The sequence below is a fragment of the Excalfactoria chinensis genome, chromosome 7 (assembly GCF_039878825.1).
Source record: "Excalfactoria chinensis isolate bCotChi1 chromosome 7, bCotChi1.hap2, whole genome shotgun sequence".
NCBI classification, from domain to species: domain Eukaryota; kingdom Metazoa; phylum Chordata; class Aves; order Galliformes; family Phasianidae; genus Excalfactoria; species Excalfactoria chinensis.
Genome location: NC_092831.1, coordinates 14927359 through 14952996, shown reverse-complemented (window position 1 = coordinate 14952996; position 25638 = coordinate 14927359). Strand labels below are relative to the sequence as shown.

Sequence of the window (25638 nt, the reverse complement as noted above, 5' to 3'; positions counted from 1 at the left end):
TCTTGTAAGATCACATTTGCAATGTTGTACTCAATTTTTTTTATTTTATTTTTTTTTTTTTTTTTTAAGGCAGGTGCTAAAAATCCTACCGTTAAAGTGTTTATTGTAGACACTACTAACACTGAAGCATTTGGTCCCAAAGAGGTGCCTGTACCTGCAGTGATTGCATCAAGGTACTGTGACCTCAAAATATGTCATCAGAGTTCTTCAAAAAAACCTTTTTGCTTGTTTTAAATGCTTGAAACTTTGAATTGTATTGTTAACAGTGGAGTGCCATATTAATCTCACAGATGCATCAGAAGATAAATAGAAAAATACATTGATTATGTGTGTCCATACAATATATTGTTACAAAGGACAAAAAAATATTCCTCATAGAATAGAAGATGTGCTGTTTTGTTTTGTTGGCTATATTCTGCAGCTTTTTTTTATTTTTTTTTTATTTTTATTTTTTTTGTATTCCTACTCTTTAATAGCCATTCTCTTTCATTTATTTTCTAGTGATTATTATTTTACTTGGCTTACCTGGGTAACAGACAATCGAGTTGGTGTGCAATGGCTAAAGAGAATCCAGAATTTTTCAGTCTTAGCTATTTGTGACTTCAAAGAAAATTCAAATACTTGGGACTGTCCAGAGGTAATTGGAAATATACATAGCTGGAATTAGCATGTGCTACTTTCTGTTGAATCATCCTAAGTTGCTCTGACTTACTCAAAAATTGTATTTAATGTTTTCATGATTTTCAGAAAGTAATTTTGTTTTTGAGTGTTTGATCATATTCATCTTTCAGCTAATAATGATAACTTCTTCCGTATTTTAAGTGCTGTTTGAAGGAAGGATGAAAAATTCTAATGTCAACAGCACAAAAATAATCAAAATATATTTTTTAGTGAAGTTCAAGTAACAATCAAAGCAATAAAAATGAGTGCTATTGACTAGCCTTCAAAATTGTTGCTGAGTTCCTTCTTGCTTTTTCATTTTCAAAAGTGGAATCATATAGCATACTTATTATAATCTTCTGTATAACTTGTATGTTATAAACTTATGGTTTACTGAAATAGCCTTTCCAAGTTGAAAAAACTTATTCCTCTGTAGTAAGACAATTGTTGAAAATTTGAAAGGAAGCTGAGCTGCTGTTCTTTCAAAAGTTTCATTGATTCCACAGAGAAATAACTAGAGTTTATTAGGACAAAACATATATTTTTGGCAGTTTTTGATGTCTTTCCTAAGTCATTGCTCCTGTGTACAAGTACATTAACACTGAATCTGTATCTCACCTCAAAATCATGTGCATTGTAATAATTGTTAAAACATATACTAAAAAATATAAAGAATAAATAAAGGAATCTAGAGTACTACCACAATTAACTGAACAACTTAAAACAAGTAAGCAGTTTAATTTATGTCAGTAGGATTATCTATGTGTTTAAAATTTAGCATGTGCTTAATTGCTTTGCTGGAACTGGACCAGGACAATTAATATCTTGCAGGACTGTGTTCATGATCCTTGTTTAATTGCATTTCTCCATGAAACCTTATTTATGGAATCACTACCGACGTTTCTATAATTCTATATTTATACAGTGATACAATGCTTTTATCACATTAAAGTTTGCACAAATGGCCAATTGGAGGAGTGTGAACAGATGGGAGTGCTGCATTAGCTCTATTTGCTGTTAGGAAGTGTATCTCTGTGTGTTTATGTCAGCAAAAGTAGCTTTCTTGTTGATTTCAGATTAAATTGAGTCTAATGTACAATAAATGTACTAGGCTTTATGTACTTGAAATTAATAACAAAATATAATCCACAAGATGTTACTAAAGTGTTGATTCATCAAAAATGTTCATGTGTTCAAGTCTTTCTCTTGTGAATAAACCAGAGAAGCCACCATGACATTGGTAGAATTATTTCTGTGAGTTAAAGATAGGCATGTAAATGTGTGTTTGTAAAACTAGGCTTTACTATAAATATGCCAAGTCTCTAAATTCTGCAAGTGCCTTAATAACAGAAAAATCCCACAGAGGTCACAGAACTATTCATATGAGGAAAGTTAAATATATTCTTAATGTATTATGTAATCAGGATGTGAACCTTAATTTGAAGTTAGATAACTCTATAGCACAGGTATAAAACAGTTCTTCTCTTTTTTCTTATTTTAGTAAGAAAGAAGTCCATCTACTAAACTAATGGCTCATTGGAGTCCTTGCAAAGTACTAAACAGAATTCTAAGGAGCAAGCACCTGCAACTTTAGCTTGAATAAGTGAGTTTGCAGGTTGTTGAGTTGGAAGGGAAAAAGCATAATTCTGAATGTTAATAAGATTTCATTGTGAATAACACATGAAACATATTCTTTAGAAAGCAAAATTGCTGAACTTAATTTGGTCTATGAAGAAATATTTTATTAAATGAAAAAAAAAATATAAAAAAACTTGCAAGGACAAGAAAGAAATGCATTTATAGAATGCAAGCATTAAATCACTTGCTCCATCCAACAAGGACTCTTCAATGAAAAAATCGTAAGAAAACACTGACTATGTTTTTTGTAACTTTGTACTTAAAACATATATATATAAAAGCACCTCTAAGAAGGAAGGACTGATCCATTTATGCTCAGCATAACACATTATAAAATTCGTATTCAAGAATGTTACAGGGAGTTAAAACCAGCTTAATTTATATTCATCATCTCAGAATGTTGTAATCTGGGTGGTTTTTGCTAACTGTGTTATTTTTGTCAGTCTTCAGTTCTTCTTCAGTTCATCTTTTTGTAAGATTTTAAGAAGTGATGAAAATCAGGTGTTTCAATGCCCATTAGACAGAGTAACAAAAGTGGAGAGCCTCAGATTTCTCTGTACCATACTAGTTCAAGTTATCTTACACTGTGTGGATATGAAACAGTTTCAAATATAAATACTTGTGTTATCTGACTTCAGTGGGAATGCTAAGGCAGCTGTAAGAGTAAGAGAAGAACTACTTCTGGCAGTTAAAACCAGAATTCTCTTGTGAGATTGCATCAAATTCTCGTATCTTTTATTTTGATACAAAATCAGAATTACTTATTAGATAAACGAAATATCATGGATCAATAAAGGTGTTAAAACAATTGAATTCATAGCTTGGTCCAAAATAGTAACCTGTTTTCAGAGGATGAGAAATGCTTTTCATTATTTACCAGAATGCTCAGCTGGCCAAAGGAAATGGTAATAACCAAGCTTTTCAACATTCCAGTTCACTAAGTAAAAGTGTTTTTGCAATATTGTGTGAACTTTAAATCTTGCATACCAAAGTATTTACCTTCTAGTTTTAAAGTTTTAATGTTTAATTTAAAAGATACACTTAAAACCTAGTAGTTAATATCGTCTGGTATAAATCAACATGATTACTACAAAATGGAAGGAACTATATCAAGCCAACTGAAAATCTAACCTGGATTTCTATTCCTGAAATTATTTCAGCTGTTTTCAATCACAAATTCTTGAGACCAAGTGGTTGTTACTTCTTGCTCTTAATGTAAATGTTGCATGGGGTTGAAAGAATTACCTTATAATTCACTGAGCTCTGATGTCAGGATTAATGTAGTAACTTAACAAGCATTGTAATATTAAGACAGTAATATAGTTTACCTCAGATATTTTTCAAGTTCCTGAATCACCATAGCATGTATTCTAAAATACTCTTTCAGAGGAGGTGGTAGAATTTTTAGATGAAGCTTTTAAACCTAATTTAAGTTAATCTAAGATTGTTTTTTAATGTACAGACTTCTGTAAGAGTGTACATTTGATTTTGTTTTTCAGAGTCAACAGCACATAGAGGAGAGTCAAACAGGATGGGCAGGCGGAGTAGGTTTTCTTGTACTCTGTTTTCATTTATTGGGAACTTAGAGCTTTCTGCATCTTCACGGTGATGTTTTGAATGACAAAGCACTATTTGGAGTCACACAATGCTACTGCATTCAGAAACCTTTTTTTTTAATCACCTCTAAATATTCTGAAATAACTGCTGATCATTTGGAGTTTGGAAATTATTCCATTCTACAAGTAAAGATCCTGTATTTGTGGGCAACTTTAGGTAGTTATACTACCAGTTTTAAAAAGCTGATATGACAGATTATAAATTGTAATTCACACTGAATAAGAGTGCTTATCATGGGTGAACATTGCTCTGATGTTAATTGCTCCACCTAAACTTTTGGAAGTCCTATTATTTTTAGTTTTTAGACTATAACCTGTTAAACAGCTTGGATGTTATTTCTTTTGTCTCATCTACCATGTTCTTTTGTTTCAGTTCTTTGTTTCTGCACCATATTTTACCTCGGACAGCAGTTCGTACTACAAAATTTTTAGTGACAAAAATGGTTATAAGCATATACATTACATCAATGGTTCTGTGGTAAGTCAATCAAAGTTTTCTACTTTAATGTACTGTGAATTTATGACATGGTTTTACTATTTTCAGTAACTTATATATTTTGCTTCTCAGGAGAATGCTATCCAAATTACAAGTGGAGAATGGGAGGCAATATATATTTTTAGAGTAACAAATGATGCAATGTAAGTACCACTTAGAAGAGTATAGGTTTTGAGTGTTTTGTCAATAGAAGCAGTACTTAATCATTTGACACATATCAGCTATTTGCCAACTCACTGAGTTATAACTGCCTATAAAAGTATTGCATCCAACTGAATGCATTCCCAATAAATTCATAGGCAAAGGCTCTATAAAGATTTGCAAACTTGGTTTATTTTTGGTAGCTTCTTTGCAAATTGCCCTCAGACTTTCACCTATTTTAGACAGTCCTATCTAGAAATACTGATTTTAATTATTCGGTTAACCTTCCTACAAATAGAAATTATTTCAGTTTTATTTCACTGAATTGGAACTGTGGTCTCTCATTAGTTTTACTAATACAGTTAGATGTGTTTATATGTCATAATTATGTAATTAAGGTGATTAACTCTTGAGAATTAAGACAGAACTATTATTTATATGGTGTATTTATTACCTAATGAGAGTTTGAGCAAAGATTTACTAAGATGAAGGGCATGTAAGCTTAGTTTAATCTTCCAACAAGAGCAGCAATCTGAAAAAGTGTAAGTTGACTTCCAAGACATCTTTTTGTCTTGGTGCTGGTTCACAGGTCATCATTTTATGGATTATTTATTAACATTTAAATTAATTCACAGTTTCTACTCAAGCAATGAATTTGAAGGCTATCCGGGAAGAAGAAATATTTACAAGTAAGTGCAAGTAATGTTGAATTAATGGTACTAGGTGATGGGTGTGGATTTTTCAATAACAGAATTTTGTTTCAAAATGTTTGAAGTGCAGTTTCTCAAGCTATTTTAATTAAATCATGACCTCATTATATTTGAGTACCAAGAAATACCATCTAAAGTTTGAACATGATATTAGGGAAAAAAAAAAAAAAAAAAAAAAAAAAAAAAAAAAAAAAGTGAAAAGGGAAACCATTAATTTTCAAAAGGAACTGTTTTCCAAGTGTGTTCCAGCACATGAGGCAGACGCATACAAAATTAGTTGAAACAAAATTAATAATTGTTGTTTTTTATTTTTCTCCTAGAATTAGTATTGGAAGTAAGCCTATCAGAAAACTATGCATTACTTGCAATTTACGGAAAGAGAGATGTCAGTATTATACAGCAAGGTTCAGTGAACACTCTAAGTATTATGCCCTGATCTGTTATGGTATGTATAGCATGAGAACAAGCATATAACCAATTATTCTGTCAGGTGTATAAAAACCATAGTTGGTAACTGTTAATACAAACAATGATCCGAGGAATCATAGAAATTTTACTGTAATAAAAAGTTTTTTTTACAAATTTTTCCATGTTCAAAAACCTTGATTTTTTTTTTTTCCCAGAAAATACAAATTATTTCACTTTTATAAAAAATTTTTCTGAAGAGCTTAGGATTTTTAGAATTAAAAACAAATATTTGAGAGTACTCTATGACATGAAACAGATTTAAAATTGAGTCATCAAAGTTGTTCTTGCAGTAGCAAGAGCAGGATTTTGAAAAAGACTGATAAGAATGGTAGCTCTGAAAAACCATTACAGTGTGTTACCCAATTGACATGATCAAAATCTGTCAGCCACAAAAAATGCCGAATATTTGCTACTTGAAAATATTCTTTTAATAATAGTGAGTATAAAAATTAAATTCATCAAAATATGTGAATATTGAAGCCACATAATACAGAAGCATGAGTAAGGAGTTCATCCATCTTAATCACAGTACAGTGAAGTTGCAGTCTAAAAAAAGCAGGGAGAAATTGTGCAAGATTTTCCTTCTGCATTCTTCTTGTAATCTTTACTGATCTTCTGCACTTAGTGTTTAGCTGAACAGATTTTAGGACCTGTGTTAAGCAGAAGTCCAAATGTGGCTAATAACAATACCTTTCAATCATTCTTGCACAAAATAGTCTGTAAGGTCATCACCATATGAAAATCAGCCACCTTCACAAATATAATGTGACATGTTCTCAGAAGGATGTTTCACAATGTTAATTCCACAGTCATCTTATGTAATCGCATCTCAGGTATTAACTAGATGTCACTTCATCTCTATGAAGGAAGAGTTTGCCAATAGATTTGAATTTACTTCTATTATGTTTTCGAAGCAGTACAGGTATATTATGTAAGTCTACACACACACTTAGTACCTTCTGTATTTTTGAAGTAAAGACTGGAATGCAATTCAATAGATAAGATTTATAATGGTACAAGATTCTATTAAGCTCTTTAATTCCTGACAGTTGTCAACATTAATGTTATCTATACTTTATCACCAAATTCTGGCTTCAAACTATAAATGACCTTTCTTTCATTACTATGACAGGTCCTGGGATTCCTATTTCTACTCTTTTTGAGAATGAAAGTGATAGAGGTACTGAAAATACTCTGCCTGTTTCTCAACAGTTGTATTTCTTATTGATATTCACTATACAGATCCTCTAATGTAGCATTTAGGATTTTGACCAAAAAGCCTCTCATATTATATATGTATAAGTGTTATAAAAATATCTACTGTCTTACTAATTTTGTTAAAAACAAAATCCAAACATTCATCAATAGGGATGTATTTATTTTAATTTCTGAGCCTAAGAAATTTATGACATTCTTTTATCTGTTCATATGTTACAGATGCAATCAATATTGGCAACTTTGTCTACCAAATTTTAAGTCAAACTTTGTAGAATACATTATTCTGACTTCAAAGCAAATTCTTTTCACAGCTAAAGATTTTCTGTTTTGTTGTTTTTGTTTTTGTTTTGTTTTGTTTTCATGAAGCAGTCCTACCCTATGTAATAGGGTTCAGTGTAGTACTTCAAGTTCATACTTAGGGGTACTGTACTGTACCAATTAGAATTTGGGTGGTCTTCAGGCATCTTCTATCATCTATACTCCAGCAAGAAACACTCTGACCTCCCCAACTATCAGTCCCCTCCCTTCTCTTCCTCTCCACTCTCCTCCCCTCCCCAACCTTCTGTATCTAAAGCCCATTAATATCTATCTTCCTTAACAAATAGTATTTCAAAACAACAAAGCAGTACATTGTGCCTCAAAAAAAGTAAAAAATGAAATACCAGGGAGAAAAAAAAACACAATATATTAAGCTTGCTAAGTGTGCAGCAATCCATTGGTAAGGACAGCTATAAGGTGTGTCTAGTGTCTTTGTGGGGATATACAATAAGGTAGCTAAGTACAGGTTTGCTTTAGCCTCATAAGAAACCAAATATTCTGTGTTAGCCCAGAAACAAGATATTCACAAAAATACATGGGCTTAACCATACTGCCCAAGAGTCTCAGAGTCTAAACTCACAATAAGCAGGATAGGAGGTGCTGCAGGAGAAATGTTTTCCCCTAACATCTAGAACTCTAATATTCACAGCTAGTATGTGAGATTATTTGCATTGTGAAATATGTATCTGATAAAAAACTAAGGAATATTTGTGCACTGTAACCCCGGTGCCTTGCTTTTATTCAGCTATTTGATCAAACCCAAATTGAACTAAGCTGATTTCATTATTCTGCTTGTAAACTTTCACAGATTTTCTTACTGTTCAAATAACACAAAACATATTTCATTTAATGAAGAGAAATTAACAATTAATTAATTAATAATTAATAATTTGGACATTTATTTTCCTTAGAGCTCAGAATATTAGAAGACAATCAGGAACTTCAGTCTGCTTTGCAAGAGATCTTGCTGCCAAAAGAAGAAATAAACAAACTTGAAGTGGCTGGTATAAGTAAGAATCATACCTTTCTTTTTATATTTTTTTATATTTTTTATCAGCCCCTCATTGTGCCTTTTCTGACAGTGACCCCCGTACCTGTAGTTTGTGCTGGTTCATTTTCTGTTACTGTTTCATTACTGTTGCATTAAAATGGATTGTGCTTGGAGAAATCATTGTAACCTTTAATGATACAACTTTGATATGTCTCTTCTAGCTTTGTGGTACAAAATGCTTGTACCTCCACAGTTTGACAGATCTAAGAAGTACCCACTGCTTATTCAAGTGTATGTAACAATTTTTTACTTTCAATTTTGCTGTTTTGTCATGTTTATTACTCTTTATAATTTAAGGAAACCTAAGATGTTTGCAGCATTTTATCATTCAAAAGAAAAGTATTTTGTTTTATTTTGTTTGTTTGTTTAATATATTTCTGGAGTAGAAATTCAACCTAATGGAAATCAATGAGATTTTCAATATGTATCTTATTATGGCAAGGGTTAGCTTCTTCGAGAAAGAAAAAGAATAAAGGCATATCTTTTATTGCTTGGATTTCCTAGCTCTGTTGCTGCTTCTATTTATCCTGAGGCAATTTGAATGTATTGATTTCAGATTTGTTGATATGGAAAATAAAAGAGCTTGCCTCATTTTCTTACAAGTGGGGGAAAAAAACCTCTAGTCCTTTGACAATCCAAAGGTCCAACATAGCTAAGTATGTTTGACTGAAATTCGGAGCAGAAGATGAAGTCAGCTAGAGGTCAGATGATTATCTGTATTAGACCACTGTTGTAAATAGTGTCTCCATATTGCTCAACTATGTGAAGTGTGTTCAGCCAATTGTTCCCACAGTATATGGTATTCACTACTGAAGCAGAGGTCTAGTAATGACCAAAAAGTTTAAAGGCTTCTGTTGTTTTCTCTGTTAATGTGTAATACACATGAAGATCAAATTGGTGATAAGTGGACAGTTGGATTGGATGACCATGTAGGTGTTTTCCAACATTGGTGATTCTATAAAATTATAGGGGACATGGGGTGGGGGGTGGGGGGAAGGATCAAATATTGCTGCCACACCTAATTTCAATACCCTATGAATTTGGAAGTAATTAAAAATTGAAACACAGCTTTTCAAAAGATTCCCCTTAGGATAGATATCTGATGTCATGCCCCTTAGTCTCAGATAAAACAAACGGGACTTGCCTTAGGCATAAGACATTAAGGATTTAAATTGATTTTAGAAAGTAAAATTTTATGAATATTTGAAAATGGTAGTAGTACTGTTTCTGTCTACTGAACTCTCTGAACCACAGTCATTTAGCAAAACACTAGAGATGTATATGTAGAGACCAAATGTAGAGAACATATACATTATACTTATCTATAGTCCAGTATCTGGTATTTTTTTATACATCTGAGTGGAAAATGTTCTATCTTCTGCTTTTAGGTATGGAGGACCATGCAGTCAGAATGTAAAACACACATTTAGCATTAGCTGGATAACCTATCTAGCAAGCAAAGAGGGAATTATTGTTGCTCTAGTAGATGGCAGAGGAACAGCCTATCAAGGTGACAAGATTTTGCATGCAGTTTATCGAAGACTAGGAGTCTATGAAGTTGAGGACCAAATCTCAGCAGTGAAGTAAGTAGAATAACTCCCAGTAAAATTGTTGCACTTACGCAACTTACAAAAATTGTCAGCAAAATGAGAGATTAAATGTACTCCTCAACCTTTGTTCTGGAGAGGTAAGTCTCCAGGAAATAAGGTGTAAAACTTGTAGAAATAAAGTACTAATAAGGTATTTGGTGTCAATTTGGATTTGTGTGGTGTACTACATCTGTACTACTAAATGCATATTTGGATCTCAGCAGTTTCATTTTGTAAGGGCATTATTAGAGGTCTATGGAAGTATGAGCATCAGTGGTGAGAGGTAAGCTAATGTATTTTCCACCACTCTGAAGTCTTCCCTATAGGAGAAACCTACCTCAACCACCATAGAAATTAGCTAGAGATCCCGTGATCTAAGCCAGTGATGGACCATATCTATTAGCTAAAATTCAGACATAAAAAACCTGAATCTTGACTCTGTCTTTTACATAAAATTCTTTTCCATGCCATCATAAAACACTTACAAAAATCAGAAAATGTCTGAGATCCTCTGGTAGTTGTTTCCCACAATCTACACACCTGTACAGAAGCACTTAAGGGGTTCAAGTCCTTAAGCAGAGATTTTGGAGGGGAGAGAAAGCTGAGATTTTGTAAAGTGAGTCTGTCTGTTAACTTCGCAGATGCAGTAGCAGGGTTAAAGTGTGCATTGAAAGAACTGTTTAGTTTGAACCACACAAGAATAGGAGAATAAGAATTTTAGTATGGGAATAAGAAATTTACTCTTTGTTTTGATTTTGAATTTGCCCTATCAGAGCAATACAATTCCAAGTATTTAATAACATTTCCCTAGTTAATGGGCCTAGTAGTAACTAGTAGTTAGAAATTGGATGTAGAAGTCCAGGATCCCACTCCTTTTTCTACTTGCTTAAGAACAACGCCTGCATTCATGAGTGTATGGGAGGAGGATGTCTGTTCCTGCCTTGTGATAATTCATTTTCCACCTCAACGATATAAAAACATCATTATCATTTTCAGTGATAAATGCAACAGAATATCTGTTTATCATGCTAGGTTTTTCAATGTAATGCATAATTTTATTGTATTTCTTGAATCTTTTAGCAGCAACATGTTTAAAGAAAGAGAAATTAGTCCAAATTGTCACTTGGACATAAAATACCAGAGACAGAGGGAATCTGATTCTGCAGTTGCTGAATTTGCTGAGACAAGCTGTGAAAAAATGACCTCAGAATTCACACTTCCCAATTTTCTGTCAGCACCTAGGCTAAATTTTTATTCAGTTAAATACACTGCATTCCATCTTCCTGATCTAACACATGGTTGAAGATGCAAAATTTTTAGAGAAAATCAATCATATACTCTAGTGGGAAAATCTTGGAGGGGCTTTCACTATAGGAGGAACCCCATGGCTTAAGACAGCAATATAACAAAGCTGAATCACTTTTTGGCTCTTCTAACTTTGTTCCACCCACACTGTATTGGATATTTTAGGTATTGCCTGTCATTTGTGCTTGCCCTAGTAAAATAAGGCTAACAGCTGCTGATAAGTTTCCTGGGATGTATCTGAACCTAGTTGTATTTTTCTCTGTCTTGACCCAATAACTGTTTTTACAAGATGGCACTTGTGTAGAATCCTCATTTTAACCTCTGGAGCAAAAAATATTATGCAAATAAACTATTCATTGTGGCTATTTTTATTCATTTAAGAAAAAGTCTCCTTTTCTCAGAAATTTCTGTTAGCTGAATGCTTTGTAGAAATCAGATATGCTATAATGATTGTCAATTTGCTGTAATTGGCATGATGTTTGAAATAAGTGAGAAAAATATTTTTTTGCTAATTGGATATAGTACTGACATTCTTTTTTGCAATAATACATTTATTTCTATCTTTTTTTCCACAGGAAATTTATAGAAATGGGTTTTATTGATGAGAAACGAATAGCAATATGGGGCTGGGTAAGTGGTTTATCTTTTTACTTTTAGCTGTCTTGAAATAATCCTGTAGTGTAATTGCATATAATTTCTCCTTATTCCTCTCTAGAAAGGAGTTCACTTAAGATAACCATAGGGGCAGAATATATGCCACACAGCCCCCTTATAGAAATTTTTAAGTTTTTCAGGCCATGTGGCTCAATTGTTTGTCATTAATGTCTAGTTAAAGAATGCACAAACATTACTGGAACCCTGCTTCCTAGCCTGCTCAGCATCTTCAGTGTAACAGAGAATTGCAGGTGAATAAGCTGATAAACAGTGTCTAAGGGTCTTGTGGATTAGGGACAGTACTGTAAGGAATGCTGAAAGGGATTGGAGGCCAGACATGTTAGCCACCTCTTCTCACTGTCCAGGTACATCAATATTGGTTAACCAGCAGTAACAGGCAAGTTTACAAAATAAACTGTTATGATAGCCACTCAATAACACTTCCCAATACTTTTCTCTTTATACACATTCATTTTTCTCTGATTATCATTTAGAAAGATCTTGTCCTTTTTTTTTTTTTTTTTTTTTTACTGTTTGTCTTTTCCAGGAGAATTACATCCGATCCATTCAAAATCAAAATATATATTAAAAAAAAGCTTTGTTCTCTGTGTATTTAAAGCAAAATACTTAGCTTGAAATTAATTTATGAGAGTTTGATCTGGAGAACAAAACGGTACTTCACAATAGTTTTAAATTGCCTCTGATTTCTTTCTAGTCCTATGGTGGATATGTAACTTCTCTGGCACTTGGATCTGGCAGTGGAGTATTTAAATGTGGAATAGCTGTGGCTCCTGTTTCCAGCTGGGAATATTACGGTATGGAAACTTGTCATAAAATCTGACTTGGAAAGAGATGTAGCTTTTAATGACTTTCTAAATGAATTCATTGCAAGAGAATGGCAATATGAAACCTAAAGGCAGTGCAATTACCTAAACATAAAACTCTTAAGAACTTAAGTTTAACATTTTCCTTACTGAAAATAACAGACTGCAACTGACAGTTTGAAACAGATTTTGTCACAATTCCAAATGCACATCTGTAAGTGTAAGGGTGTAAAGCCCTCCTGATAAAGCTCAGGAGTGATCTCCCTGAAAAAATTCCTGTTAAAATTGTATCACTGAGTTCAGAAACAGCTGAACTGTTTTCCTACCTGTGATGTAGTCACAGCATGCTCCAACTTCATCTGAAAAGGAACTCTGTCAGGAATGACTACCGCTGATGATTGCAAAGCTATTTCCAAAACACAGAGAAAAAGAGAGGGATGCATTTAAATCTGAATTTGTATTTTTAATTTTTAAGTATTTACCCTTTAGATTTTTCTCAGCCACACTGTTTTTGTGTTATAAGCCATATTTTCCTTAATGTTTACTGACTAAGACTCCAAACTGTTTTGAAGGATCTCTGGGAGTATAATCTCAGGGCCGTACTGTGCGAATAAAGCAGATGCATACTCATACTTGCAGACCTGCTAGCTTTTGGCATGGCATAAAGGAACCTTAGTGTAAAAAAGAATCATGCCATGCATGTTTGCAGTGAGCAAAATGTAGCACTTTGAACACATTTACTTAGCATATGGTCGTTTGCTAAGAAGTCTTGGTTATGAGAAAAAATTTTGGTTAAATGGAAAGGATTGCTTCCCTGACTGCTAGAACAGACATTCCTTGTATTTATGGTGTTTTGCAAACAAAGGGGAAAACATTTGTATGACACAGGAAGCATAGTCTTCATGTTTTCACTGGCATGAACACTTTCTGAAGAAATCTTCACTCATGATCACAAAATTATTTCTAGAATGTAGGCATTAAGAACTATTTCTGCAAAAGTCTCGCTTTAGTTGAATTTTCAAGGGTGCATTAAAGAATCTTTCTAAAAGCACATTGAAAAATCTAGGCAGGCAAAGGTACTCCTAAAGGAAGGAAGGAAGGAAGGAAGCAGAATGAAGTCATTAGTCATGAGTTTTGGCAAACAGGACGTTAATATTATAGTGAACTATGTTAGGGGCAAAACTACTGGATGCTACATATCGGAGACTCCAAGCAGAGTCGTAATGTCAGAGGATGTACCGGCTCCTAGAGCTTCTAAATTTAGTCTTGCTTTCTTTTAGATGCACAGATTAGAGTTTGGGGCATAATTAATTATTTATTTATTTCTAACCTACTCACCTCCTTTATGACCTTTATGACCTTTATGTCAGGGTTAATGTAGCAGCTGAATAATTATAAGGCAAATTGCATTCACGGACAATGTATAGTTAAAAGCATTAAATATGTGACTGCTTTACTAAAATTCTCAATCTTTCCTTTTTTCTTCAGTAATTGACAAGCTGAATCTTCCACTTAGTCATTGTAACACTGTTCTTGCTGACCTCAGTGGACTTGTTGTAGCTATACTGGTAGAAAAGAGTGGAGAATTTGGCTCAAAATACTGTAGAAATGCCAGCTATTCAAAAGGAGTTTATTTTATTGAAAACTCAAGCCCAATATGGTTGTTTGACACTGTGTTGACAACAGATATTGCACATTTTCTGTTTTCATTGAATGATAAAAGATTTTGATAAAAGATAAGCTACTTAGGTTTTTCTGCACTTAGTTTATTAGAAAACGCCTATGGAAGACTTACTTCTCTGTTTAGGAAGGACCAAGGAGACTTGGAATGTTATCAATGTGTATACATTTGTGAAGGGCGGGTGCAAAGAGGATAGAGACGGACTCTTTCCAGCAGTGTACAGACAGGAGACAACGGGCACAAAGTCAAACACAGGGTTGCACAGTGTGTTTATGGAGTTTCCCACCTTAACGATAATCAGAAGCCATCTAGATATGGTTAATGTAGTTGTGAACAACCAGCTCTATAAGACTCTGCATGTCTGCATAGTACCAAATGAGCTCCAGAAGTCCTTTGTAACCTAATTTGTAACCTAAATTTCTTAATAATTACAGTGGCCAGCACTTCTATTATGTGAAAGAAAGATGCCAGCTTTTCATCATCAGAAAGCCCTGACTGCATAAAATAAATAAAATTCTCATAATACTTCAGCTTGACAACTCAATATTTGCCAGTTACTCTTTCAATGATAGTCATAAATAATCTTCTTGTAGTGACAGCTGTTACATCAGTTTTACACAGATTTTCATAACTGCTTTCAGTTAAATTACAAACATACAGGCAGCTCAAAGGAAGCTGTTCCTAATGGTTTCTTGGTGTTACACACTGTTCAGTTATTCCTGCTTGTTTTTATTTTCAAACCCATTAACAATCTTCATTGTAGTTAGACAAAGGAACTGGACAGAGACTGAAAAGCAATTGTAATATTTTTTCAATGCATGTCTTTATCTTTTCCCATCCCCCCATAAATATTTCTCATTTCTGATTAGTAGGAAAAAGAAAAAAGAACGTTTCTCCCATATTAGGTGTAAATACTCGTGTGCATCCCAGGATGGAATTCTGCTCTGTGTTGTTTTTTGTTTTTTGTTTTTTTTCCTGACAGTAGTCTCTGTCATCTTTCCATCACACTAAAATTATTTAACAACATGACTTTTCAACTGACTTCAGGAGTTCAAACCAGCAGCATAACGTAGCATCAGTTAATTATATTTATCCACAAAATCTTGTTTCTGTGGAAGAGTATCAAACCACTATTTCTGCAAGGACTGTTAGGAGGAGATGTATTAACTATCCATCATATTTTTTAATATGTTTAGATTTGTTGTGTTATGAGGAAATCGAGCAGAACAGATACAGTTAACATAAACATTCAATTCTCTGTGCGTCACTGGAGGCACAGTCTGCATTCTTTATTTATAGCTTTTTTCTTCTTTAATATCACAGCATCTATCTACACAGAACGATTTATGGGTCTTCCTGTAGAGTCTGATAATCTTGAGCACTATAAGGTGAGAATTCTTTCCTTTTCATTTGCCTTAAACCTGATTTCCATAGACAAGTAGAATAGTGAAAATATAATGAAATAAAAGGCCTGCCAGCTCACATAATGGCACCTCTGTAGTGGCTAAAGCTGCTTCTCTGAAATTCATATCTCTGTAGTTACTCACAGTTTTATATTTATCAATCCTAGGTATGATAAATTGTAGGATTCTTGTTTTCTCATTGGACAAATCTGTCAGTTTTGATGTTGCAAATCATCAATTTAGGAAAGAACTCATGATAGATGTTAAAATGCTGATGTTTACTAGGTTTTGGTTGGTAATATTTGCTATGATATGCAAGCTACTTCATGCCAGTTTAGCTGTCTGATATAAATGTCCTCAGACTAAAAAGTCAAAACCCATTCCCCTGCAGGAACAGATTGTATTTTTGCTTTTCTTCAAATTGGTAGTAAATCTATGGCTTCCTCTAGCAGCACACATAACAACTCTCAATACAGACAAGTCTGAAACTCAGAGAAGTTAGAGAAAGCATTCTATTAAGGATTTTGTACCATGATCAGAAGGCTGGATCAGCTCTTTTATGAAGAAGGGCTGAGGGAGCTGGGCTTGTTCCAACTGGAGAAGAAAATGCTTCTGTGACTTCATTGTGACCATCTAGGACTTTAAAGGGAGCTTTCAAGCAGGAAGGGGAAACTGACTTTTTATGTGGTCTGATAGTGGTAGGATAAGACAGAATAGCTTTAAACTAAAAAGAAGGGATATTTAGGTTAGATGTTAGGAAGAAATTCATTACTCAGAGGGAGGTGAGGCCCTGCCACAGGTTGATCAGGGAAGCTGTGAATAGCCCATCCATGGAAATGCCCAAAGCCAGGTTGGATGGGGCCCTAGGCAGCCTGATCTAGTAAGTGGCAATTTTGCCCACTGCAGAGGATTTGGAACTAGATGATTTTTAAGGTCCTTTACAACCTAAGCCACTCTGTGTTTCTATATTCTCAGTGTATATTCTCCGTCCTAATCCAAATAGCAGCAATGCTTAATGCCAAACTGCCTTCATAGAGCTGCCCAGTGTAGCCAGGAATTACAGTGTTCAGAAAATGACACATGGTGGGTACTGTGCTTTTTGTGAGGTGGCTATAAATTTATTTAGTTTCTATTAATCTCAGATTGAGATGAACTTCTGTCTTTATTATGCCAGTCCAACTGTTTGATTGCTGTTACATTGGGTAATTTAAGCCTTTCAGCTCCGTGACTTAGTAGTTTAAATTGAAGCTGCTGAACTGTTCACTTTTCATCTCAACAGAATTCAACTGTGATGTCAAGAGCAAAGAATTTCCAAAACGTTGAGTATCTTCTCATTCATGGAACAGCAGATGGTGAGGTTTGCAAATGGTAGTACAAATACAAAACCAGAATCACTTTGTTTGAAAAACATTAAACATCTTTCTGTGCCTTTGATTAAAATCAGTACTTAGATCTTTGATAGATTTCCATACAACATATCATTAGAAGCTTGCTCATTCTTAGTTATGTCAACTGTACTGCTTGATAATCAGTGGACACAACTTAATGCACTAGAATTTTATGCTATGTGGTATTTACACATTTAAACAACCAATCTTTTTTTTTTTTTTTTTTTTTCCCTTTTTCAGATAACGTACATTTTCAGAACTCAGCACAAATTGCAAAAGCTCTGGTTAATGCACAGGTGGATTTCCAAGCAATGGTAAATAGCAGGCTATTTTTCATTTTGAACAATGGTTTACAGCTTTATCAATAAGCTTATCTGATATTTGTTCATGTTTTTAAGAACCCAGTTCAATGAGATCTGGCAATTTTACTGCACTTTTTACTGTTTACAAATCATTGCTTCTTCAAAGGATTTGCTTGCTCTTCCCCTCAAACCTCTGTCTGGATTTTAACAGAACATCTCTTTTAGTATAGTGTAGAAACGTTTAAAATGAGCCAGGGAGAAGAATGAGAGTCCAACCTCTTTTTAAAATTTGATGATAGCTAATAAGAACAAGGAGGATGAAAGAGTTTGCTTCTGGGACCAAAACTGTCAGTGATTCTTGTGGATTCTATCTTGACCTGACATTCATGTGACAGGCAGAAAAAACAAGGAAACAAGGAAAAAAAGGGAATGAGGTATCCAAGTAGTATACCAAATACATGAAAAAAACAGATTAGTTGTCTACAACATTTGCCTGGGGAAGATGATGCAGGCAAACAGACAAACACATAGTTGAGAGGTTAGAGGATATAAATGAGGAATGAGCAGAGGAAAAGTAGCACTGAATTTGGTGTTAATCTATGCTTCTGCATGTGCTTTCTCCATACTAGTGACAAAAGTATCTGTGTGCTATCAAATATTGGCCTTCTGCTTCAGACAACTTTCCAAGGTCTATGAACACCTTGAACATGGATCAGACATGGGTCCCCCTTTACCTGGTCTTTCTACAAGTGAATTCCCCATTTCCTGACTTCACTGATATTTAGGAAACCTGGGCCATTTCTCAAGTATCTAGAAAAGTACATGGAATACTCTGTGTAGTTTCAGTGATTATTGTTCAGCTGTAGTGGAGTTTCAGTAGTGTTAAGACAATCTGGGGAACATCTTTGACTTACTTTATGAAGGCAGAACATTTTTAGCCTAGTAAAATAAAATGTAGAAAACAATATGTTTGCTGCCTATGAATACAGTGGAGGACAAATACAGGGGAGAGAAAAAGCTATTGAAGCAAAAAGACAATTGGCACAAGATCAAATGGAAGTACTCACAAACACACTGAGGTTGAAAATTAGAAAAAAACTGTTAACAAAGTTGGGCTTTGGAACAGGCAGAATTCAGGTAAGCATGGCAAAATTAACAACAACCAAGAAACCAAACCAGTCTGCTTTTAAAATTCTGGATAATACAACCAGTATAAAGGGATCAGATTTTACATTCCAAAGGTGTCTCTTACTCCTTAAATGAGAAGATAGAACAGTTCTGCTCTTCACAGAATCATTGAATGAGTTGGGTTGGAAGGGATCTTAAAGCCTACCTAGTTCCAACCCCTGCTGTGGGCAGGATTGCCACCCACTTGATCAGGCTGCCTAGTGCCCCATCCAACCTGGCCTTGAACACGTTCAGGGATGGGGCAACTACTGCTTTTCTAGATGAACAGTTCCAATGCCTCACCTCCAAATAAAGAATTTCTTCCTAACATCTAACCTTCCTAAATCACCCTTATTTCAATTCAAAACCATTCTCTTCTATCCTATCCTATCAATCAGAGCACGTGAGAAGTGCATTTTTCTTCTATACAGTAATACAATAGAGTTCTGGTATTTTTTAATTAATATAGAATTGAAGAGAGCATGTGTGTTTTATGACTTTCTTTTTTCTTTCTTTTCAGTGGTACACTGACCAGAACCATGGAATTCCAGGACTTTCCAGCAAACATCTCTACACACATATGACCCACTTCCTCAAACAGTGTTTTTCTTTGTCAGAATAGGTAGGCTACTCAGAGAATGCTAAGTCATCTGATATATCTCTGAGAGAATGCCATGATAGTAGTGTCCAGGTTGTATCATATTCAGGTAAATTGATATCAGGATCTTTATAAGTTTATAATTTGATATTTACATCCATTTTTGAGATTAGCAGATGTTATGCTAATACATGTTTTGGCACATTTAACACCTGTTTGATAGCAAAAAATAAAATCAGAATGTAACATGGCATGTGCATTTATTGCCATCTTGCTTAAATCACAATCTGCATTCCAAAGGTAGGTGGTCCACTGCAAAGGCATTCTGCCAAATGATTACATTTGTTAACTATAACTGTAAAATGGGCAGGGACAAGGAAAGCAGTAAAAGTAACTAATTAACATCCTAGCAAGAACTAGTTTTTCAAAATTTATGTATTTCCAGTTTCTTGGAAACAATCCAAGCAGAGACAGGAACATAATATTTGAAGCTGTAGCATGGATAATTATTGAATGTTCTATTCAAATTATGTTCAGCTTTTTTTAAAGCCCTTGTTCTGCAAAACTGCGTATTCAGGTTTAATTGTGGAAGCAGGAAATTTACAATATTTTATCTCAGTGGTTTTTTTTCTGTCTGATTTGAGAATATGTTAGATATTTCAACCTGTTCTTACTCATCACCTCAGTGTTCACAGTTTAATGTCATTCATCCCAGACTGGTGGGGAAAGAATCAAAGGAATATGCAGGCCTTCTTTGTTTAGTTTCCATTTAAGCTGTTTTAGAGCATTGTGTAAAAACTCTGGAAGTAAATAATAACTGGATCACATATATTCTTTTAATTGGTAATTAAATGAGCCAGTCATAATATAAGAATATGAGCAAGAAAATTGGCAGGAGATCCATTTTAGATGGCCGTATGTTTAAAAAATTCTGAATTATCCCACTGCCTAAGAACTGTTGTCTGTCTAACACAGTATCTAAGTTCTGCTATTAACAAGTAAGTTCAAAATAACCTGAAAAAATTGTGGAGTAGAATTCCCACAACAACAACAACAACAAAGAAAAGAAAAAGAAAAATAAGCTCTTCCCAACTCCTAGAGACTGGCTGTTGCTTGTGGAACAAGCACAAATAGAGTTGTGCCATTTAATTTGACCCTTGACAAAACATTGGGCTAAGCCAAAATCGTTGAGATGTAGAAGTGATTTGCTATGCAATGTCTTCCTTCATTTTGTTAATGGCAATATCAAATCTGATTTTCTGCACATGAGAACATTTCTCAGACATCTTTATGTAAATGTAGTTGCCAAGCTGTTTGTAATAGTTAAATCATACTTTGATAGGAACTCTTTAGAAAATACTCAATTAGTTCAGGTTTTGTTGGAAACACTGCCAATTACATGATGTTAATGAGCTTTTTGTTAGTAATGTAATTAAAATGCGACTGCTATAATGGTTAAAGGAAAAAATTACAGCTCTACAAAAGTTAATGTTAAGCAAATATAACATAAAGTAGGGCTAATTAGATGTTGATTATATGGTCCTATGTGCATTTGCTGTAAACAGCAATACTGTCAGTGATGTGATTGTTCTACAAATAAGGAATACAATTCAGTTGCAATTACTGAGATTTAACTATCATTTTTCTGTATTGATACAACCCCACAAAAGCTACTGCAATTTTTTTTTATTATTATTATTTTTTTTTTTTGAAAGAGAATAAAATCAGAGTATTGCAACAGATGTTTAAAGGTTTTAGATACCTGAATAAGCCAATAGGAACCCAGATCAGTTTTCAAAATGCATGCTATCAAGCTCATATTAATCGTTAAGTTTTCTGATTCTGCATCTTCATTTATATTTTTGAAAATCCTTCAGGCCTTAGAAATTTGACCAGATAAACCAACCCCTTGTGGACACTATGACACTACACATAATAATGTAATGCAATGCACTGTTTACACCTTGACCACAGATCTGTAGTTAAAAGCTTCTGGATTTATTTAAGACAAGGGACGTTTATGGAAACTGTGTCAAATAAAACAAGATGCCTTTTTTTCCCAAGGGATGTATTAGCTGTTTCATCCTTTATTTGCCCATATGTCTGTTTTATTTCATGAAGGGAACAGAGAACACATCTTCTAAACTACCCACCATTTACCTGGGTTAATGGGATGTATTTGTGGGGATAAACCATGAAAACTTTTTTTTTTTCTTTTCAAAGTCACCATTCTGCTGTCACCTTTGCTTTATTGTTTTTCATACTGTTATTTTATTTACTTCGTACAGTACTCTTGCCAAAGAATGGAAATATGTCGTCAGCAGAGTATGACATTTACACTGAGTAGCTGGAATAACCTATAACCTGAAAGCTTTTAGACTGAGCAACCATGTGGTTTGATGACCTGGGGAAAATGTCCTAGAATGATGTGAGTGTTATAAAAAAATCCAAGTGTAAATAACATATTAAAGTAAGTTGCCTATACTAATAGCAGGTAACAATGCAATCATTCATTAGAAATGATCTGGAGCACTTCTAACCAGCCATTGCAGAATCAAACAATGACTGAAGTTGGAAGAGAATTCTTGTCCCACCAAGACAGTTTCAGTGGCTCAAGCACAGCCACCTAGAACATGTTCAGGACCACCTCCAGATACCTTTTGAACATCTCTAAGGATGGAGACTCTACAATCTCTTAGAGCAACTTTGCCAGCACTTAGTCACCTGAACAGTAAAGTTGCTGTTCCAGACAGAACACCTGTTTTCAGTTTGTGCCCATTGCCTCTCATCACAACTGAAAAAAGCCTGGCTTCATCTTCTTTACACCTCCCTTTCAGATGTTTATATATATATATTGATTCTCAAGAAAAAAAAATCCTTTTTCTTTCTGCATTGCTTTCTAAAATTACAATCCATGTAAAACCATCACCAAAGACCCTTTCTAGGACGATTATTTTCCCCATTCCTTCTCCTTCTTAGCTGTCTACAATGTTTAACTACAGCAAAAACTGCTTTGTTCTAGGAGATGGACTATACCTAAATTATAGCAAACCCACTACAAGCTATTCTTTTCCTGACGTCCATTTTCATCATCTACCTCCTTACTGCCTCTCCATGGATGAATCAGTAAGAAATATTTTGCAGGATCTATCAATGAACATACGTTTCTTCATACTTATACATGGGACTACATTCTTTCCTTCACACGAGATTACTACATCTGCAAAGAAGTCTGAAAATAAAGCACCGTTAGTAGAAGACCAAGTGTAACTTCATCCAGTCTCCAGAACATGTTAGCGTTATGCTCCTTTTACTTAGCTAACAAGTAAAAATCAGAATACATTCAATTTTTTCTATTTTGCCAGTCAGTTCTGATGGCAAGTCACAGCTGTTCAGTTTAGTTTATAGTGTCATATGAATGGTCTATATTTAATCTGAATAATTCATAGTATTTGCTAAGAGAGCGTTTGTTATTACTTTCAATTATGAATATAGTCTTTTCAGAATGTAAAGTAACTAGTACATACTTGACTGGTTCTTCTTGCGCAAGCTGATGAAGCTCCATTGATTTCAAATGGAGCAATTCCAATTTATTGTCAGTAGGTAGTGTGAGCTATTTGCATAGTTACAATAACTCTTTCCTGTGGGTACGGAGACCCTAAACTAATCTTTCTTTTCAGAAAGATGCTTCTACTCTCCAAAGTGTAGCCATAGATCTACACACAAATATACACACATATTTTGTTCGTGTATGTGAGCAACATTTATGCTCCAATTGTTTTACATATGTCAGTTTCTACATGTGTATGTTGCACCAATTCCCAAAAGGAGAATGCAGGCCTCTTTTTACCTCACTGTCACATAGCAAGGGTAGGAAAGGGCTACACATTTCAGAATCTGTAGTCATTTAAGGAGAGAATGCTTCCTGTGCAGTGTAAGAAAGAAAAGGTATTGGTAGTGTAGTCAAACCCCAAGATTCAGCCTCCTCTCTCCTATACTTTAGGTATATAAAGGTGCTAATAGCAAAACACTTGGAAAAAGCAGTATTTTGTTTACTTTAAAAAGTCAGCAACTTTCTCATTCAGTAAAATGTTTAAATATTGAATATTTATTTTTTTACAAAACATCTTTGAAAATGTCTGATATTCAAAGTGTGTGGTCCTATTCTATGAAAGGACATTGCACTTGGGTTTTTCTGTGCCAGATCTATAGGTCAATGTGCATCTGATTCGAATTTTTTTCTTATTTTACTTACGTAATTTCACCCTTGATTTCTAGTCCAGTGACTACAATATGCAGTCTCTAACAGCAGACATTACCTGCTGCTGGGGTGATCTTGTAGGAAATTTTGATCATCTCCAAATTTAGTGAAACCAAAAATAAAGAGTTTTTAATATTTCCAAATGATACTTTAAAAACATTAAGATGTAATTTTCTTGAAAGCAGGTTCTTTTCAGGTTCTGTTTTTCAGTCTGATTCTGAAGCACTGTTGCACATGTGAACTATAATACAGAGGAGAGTGAGTCCTTGACTTGAGCCAAGAGGTGCCATCTAACTTTTACATCTATGATGTAAAAAGAAAAATCTTTGTGCAGGATGTGCACGAATGCACCTTTCACACATGCCTGACAGCTTTCTATTTCTGTTTAGTGTAGTGAACTTGTCTGCTGAGCTCTATAAATATGTATTACTCTAGATTCAGTTATGGCAACAGACAGGTGCATGGTTCTTGGTGGTAGTTCATTTCTTTCCTGTACTTCTTACTGTAAGTGTATCACTTGAAAAACATAATCAGGCAGTCATCTTTTAAATGCTAGATGACCTGCTAGATGATGTAGCCCATGTAACAACCTGCTCAATGAGGTGTACTGGGCTGCTGTCTCATATGTTTTTTTCCTGAAATCATCCTACTGTAAACAAGAAACTTTATCTGACACAAGAAAACATACAAACTCAAACAAAAGGAGACTGAATCCTGAAGAAGAAGGTATTGTCTTGCATTCTGTATTCTTTGTTTAGAAATCTTTGAAGCTTTTACTCAACATGCAATTATATTGTCTGTGACAATCCATTTCATCAAGTGTATAATCCTGGTGCAAAATAAAGGTCTAAACGACCCTTTTATCACCACCTGCTGTTGTATCAGCATACTGCAGAGCCAGGGAGCATGCCTGCCTGCAGGAGATGTAAAGTTAACCAACTTCATGGATAGAGCGCCTTCTATTTAGTTCTGGAATTACAGCACAGTTTTGCAGTGTTTAATTGCAAGTAAAAATAATGTTGAGATATGAAGACAAAGTATCACAGTGAAAGTGCCATCTCAGGAAGACAATTAGATTTTTGAGCTTAAGATAGTTTCCAGGTTTATTTTGTCTTCATGGACATTATGTCTTGAATACTACACTGTTTCTTGCTTAGGGAAGGTTGAAGATGGTAATTCTGGGGCTGCCTTTTCATTTGAAACCAGACTAAGTCATTTCAAATTAACACGGCTGAAAATCCAAATTTTGTAGATACATATGCGAGTTTATATATGCTTTTCTAGTCAATGGCTGCAGTTCCATGACTTTGAATGGCTTGGAGACAGGAAGAATACAGTAACAAGGAGAAAGTAAGAGGACATGGGGAAGAGAATATGAAAAATAGGGAAAAGGAAGTAGTATTTAAAAAAGAAGACTGACAACAAGGGAAAGTAAGGCTTTCAGAAATGGCTGAAGGACCTGACTGACAGTAATGGTGAGAGGGCCTGAAACCGTGGTCTTAACTTTTTGGTAGTGTCATTATTAGTCACCTGCATTCTAGACAGAAATTTTAAAAAGGGACCATGAATCCCAGAAGAGCAGAGAAAAAAAAAAAAAAAATGTAAACACCCCCCAAAAAATCAATATTTATTTTGTGGACTGTGTAGCGAGACTTAGTGTTTCCTTACAAATTTACTATGATACCACAGCATGATATTCAGGGCAGATCCCTAGGAAGCATCTTTTTAGTTTTGTTTGCTACTCTAAGTTTATTAAGTTTATACACAGTCTCAGTTGTGTAATATTGGTTATGCCAATATGACTGTGGTCAACTAGTAGAAAATTGCCTTTCCTGGCTTCAAGAAGCAGTGTTAGAGGAAATAAGAGTGTCTTGTAATATGCATAATTTGTGCCAAAATTAAATGATGGTCATTTTACACTGGAATATAGACTGTCATTTATGTTCAGTGAGATGTCAGCTGTAAATCCAGACCCTTCTTCCTTCTGAGCAGAACTGAAACTGAAAGTGAAGTCCTTAATAAGTTGTACAGAACATACACAGGTATGAAATTTATGCCTATATTTTTAATTATAATTATTTCCTTGAAGGGAACAGAGATGTGAGCAAAAGGCTTATCTTGTATAAACCATGGGGTGAAACTCAACTTAC

General features: G+C 34.4%; 1 protein-coding gene across 1 annotated transcript in view; it reads left to right on the top strand.

Moving 5' to 3' along the window:
• The window catches only part of FAP (fibroblast activation protein alpha), a 35519-nt gene extending 13883 nt beyond the window's left edge, over nucleotides 1-21636 (top strand). Inside the window, exons 10-27 of the mRNA XM_072341828.1 lie at nucleotides 70-173; nucleotides 502-637; nucleotides 3798-3842; nucleotides 4288-4392; nucleotides 4483-4553; nucleotides 5187-5240; nucleotides 5582-5706; nucleotides 6862-6909; nucleotides 8177-8275; nucleotides 8478-8547; nucleotides 9705-9899; nucleotides 11786-11840; nucleotides 12580-12679; nucleotides 15693-15757; nucleotides 17052-17124; nucleotides 17401-17474; nucleotides 19150-19251; nucleotides 21516-21636. Coding sequence (XP_072197929.1) covers nucleotides 70-173; nucleotides 502-637; nucleotides 3798-3842; nucleotides 4288-4392; nucleotides 4483-4553; nucleotides 5187-5240; nucleotides 5582-5706; nucleotides 6862-6909; nucleotides 8177-8275; nucleotides 8478-8547; nucleotides 9705-9899; nucleotides 11786-11840; nucleotides 12580-12679; nucleotides 15693-15757; nucleotides 17052-17124; nucleotides 17401-17474; nucleotides 19150-19251 — 1521 coding nt within the window. The 3' untranslated portion in view covers nucleotides 21516-21636. The remainder of the gene's footprint in view (nucleotides 1-69; nucleotides 174-501; nucleotides 638-3797; nucleotides 3843-4287; nucleotides 4393-4482; nucleotides 4554-5186; nucleotides 5241-5581; nucleotides 5707-6861; nucleotides 6910-8176; nucleotides 8276-8477; nucleotides 8548-9704; nucleotides 9900-11785; nucleotides 11841-12579; nucleotides 12680-15692; nucleotides 15758-17051; nucleotides 17125-17400; nucleotides 17475-19149; nucleotides 19252-21515) is intronic.
• The last annotated feature ends 4002 nt before the right edge of the window (nucleotides 21637-25638 follow it).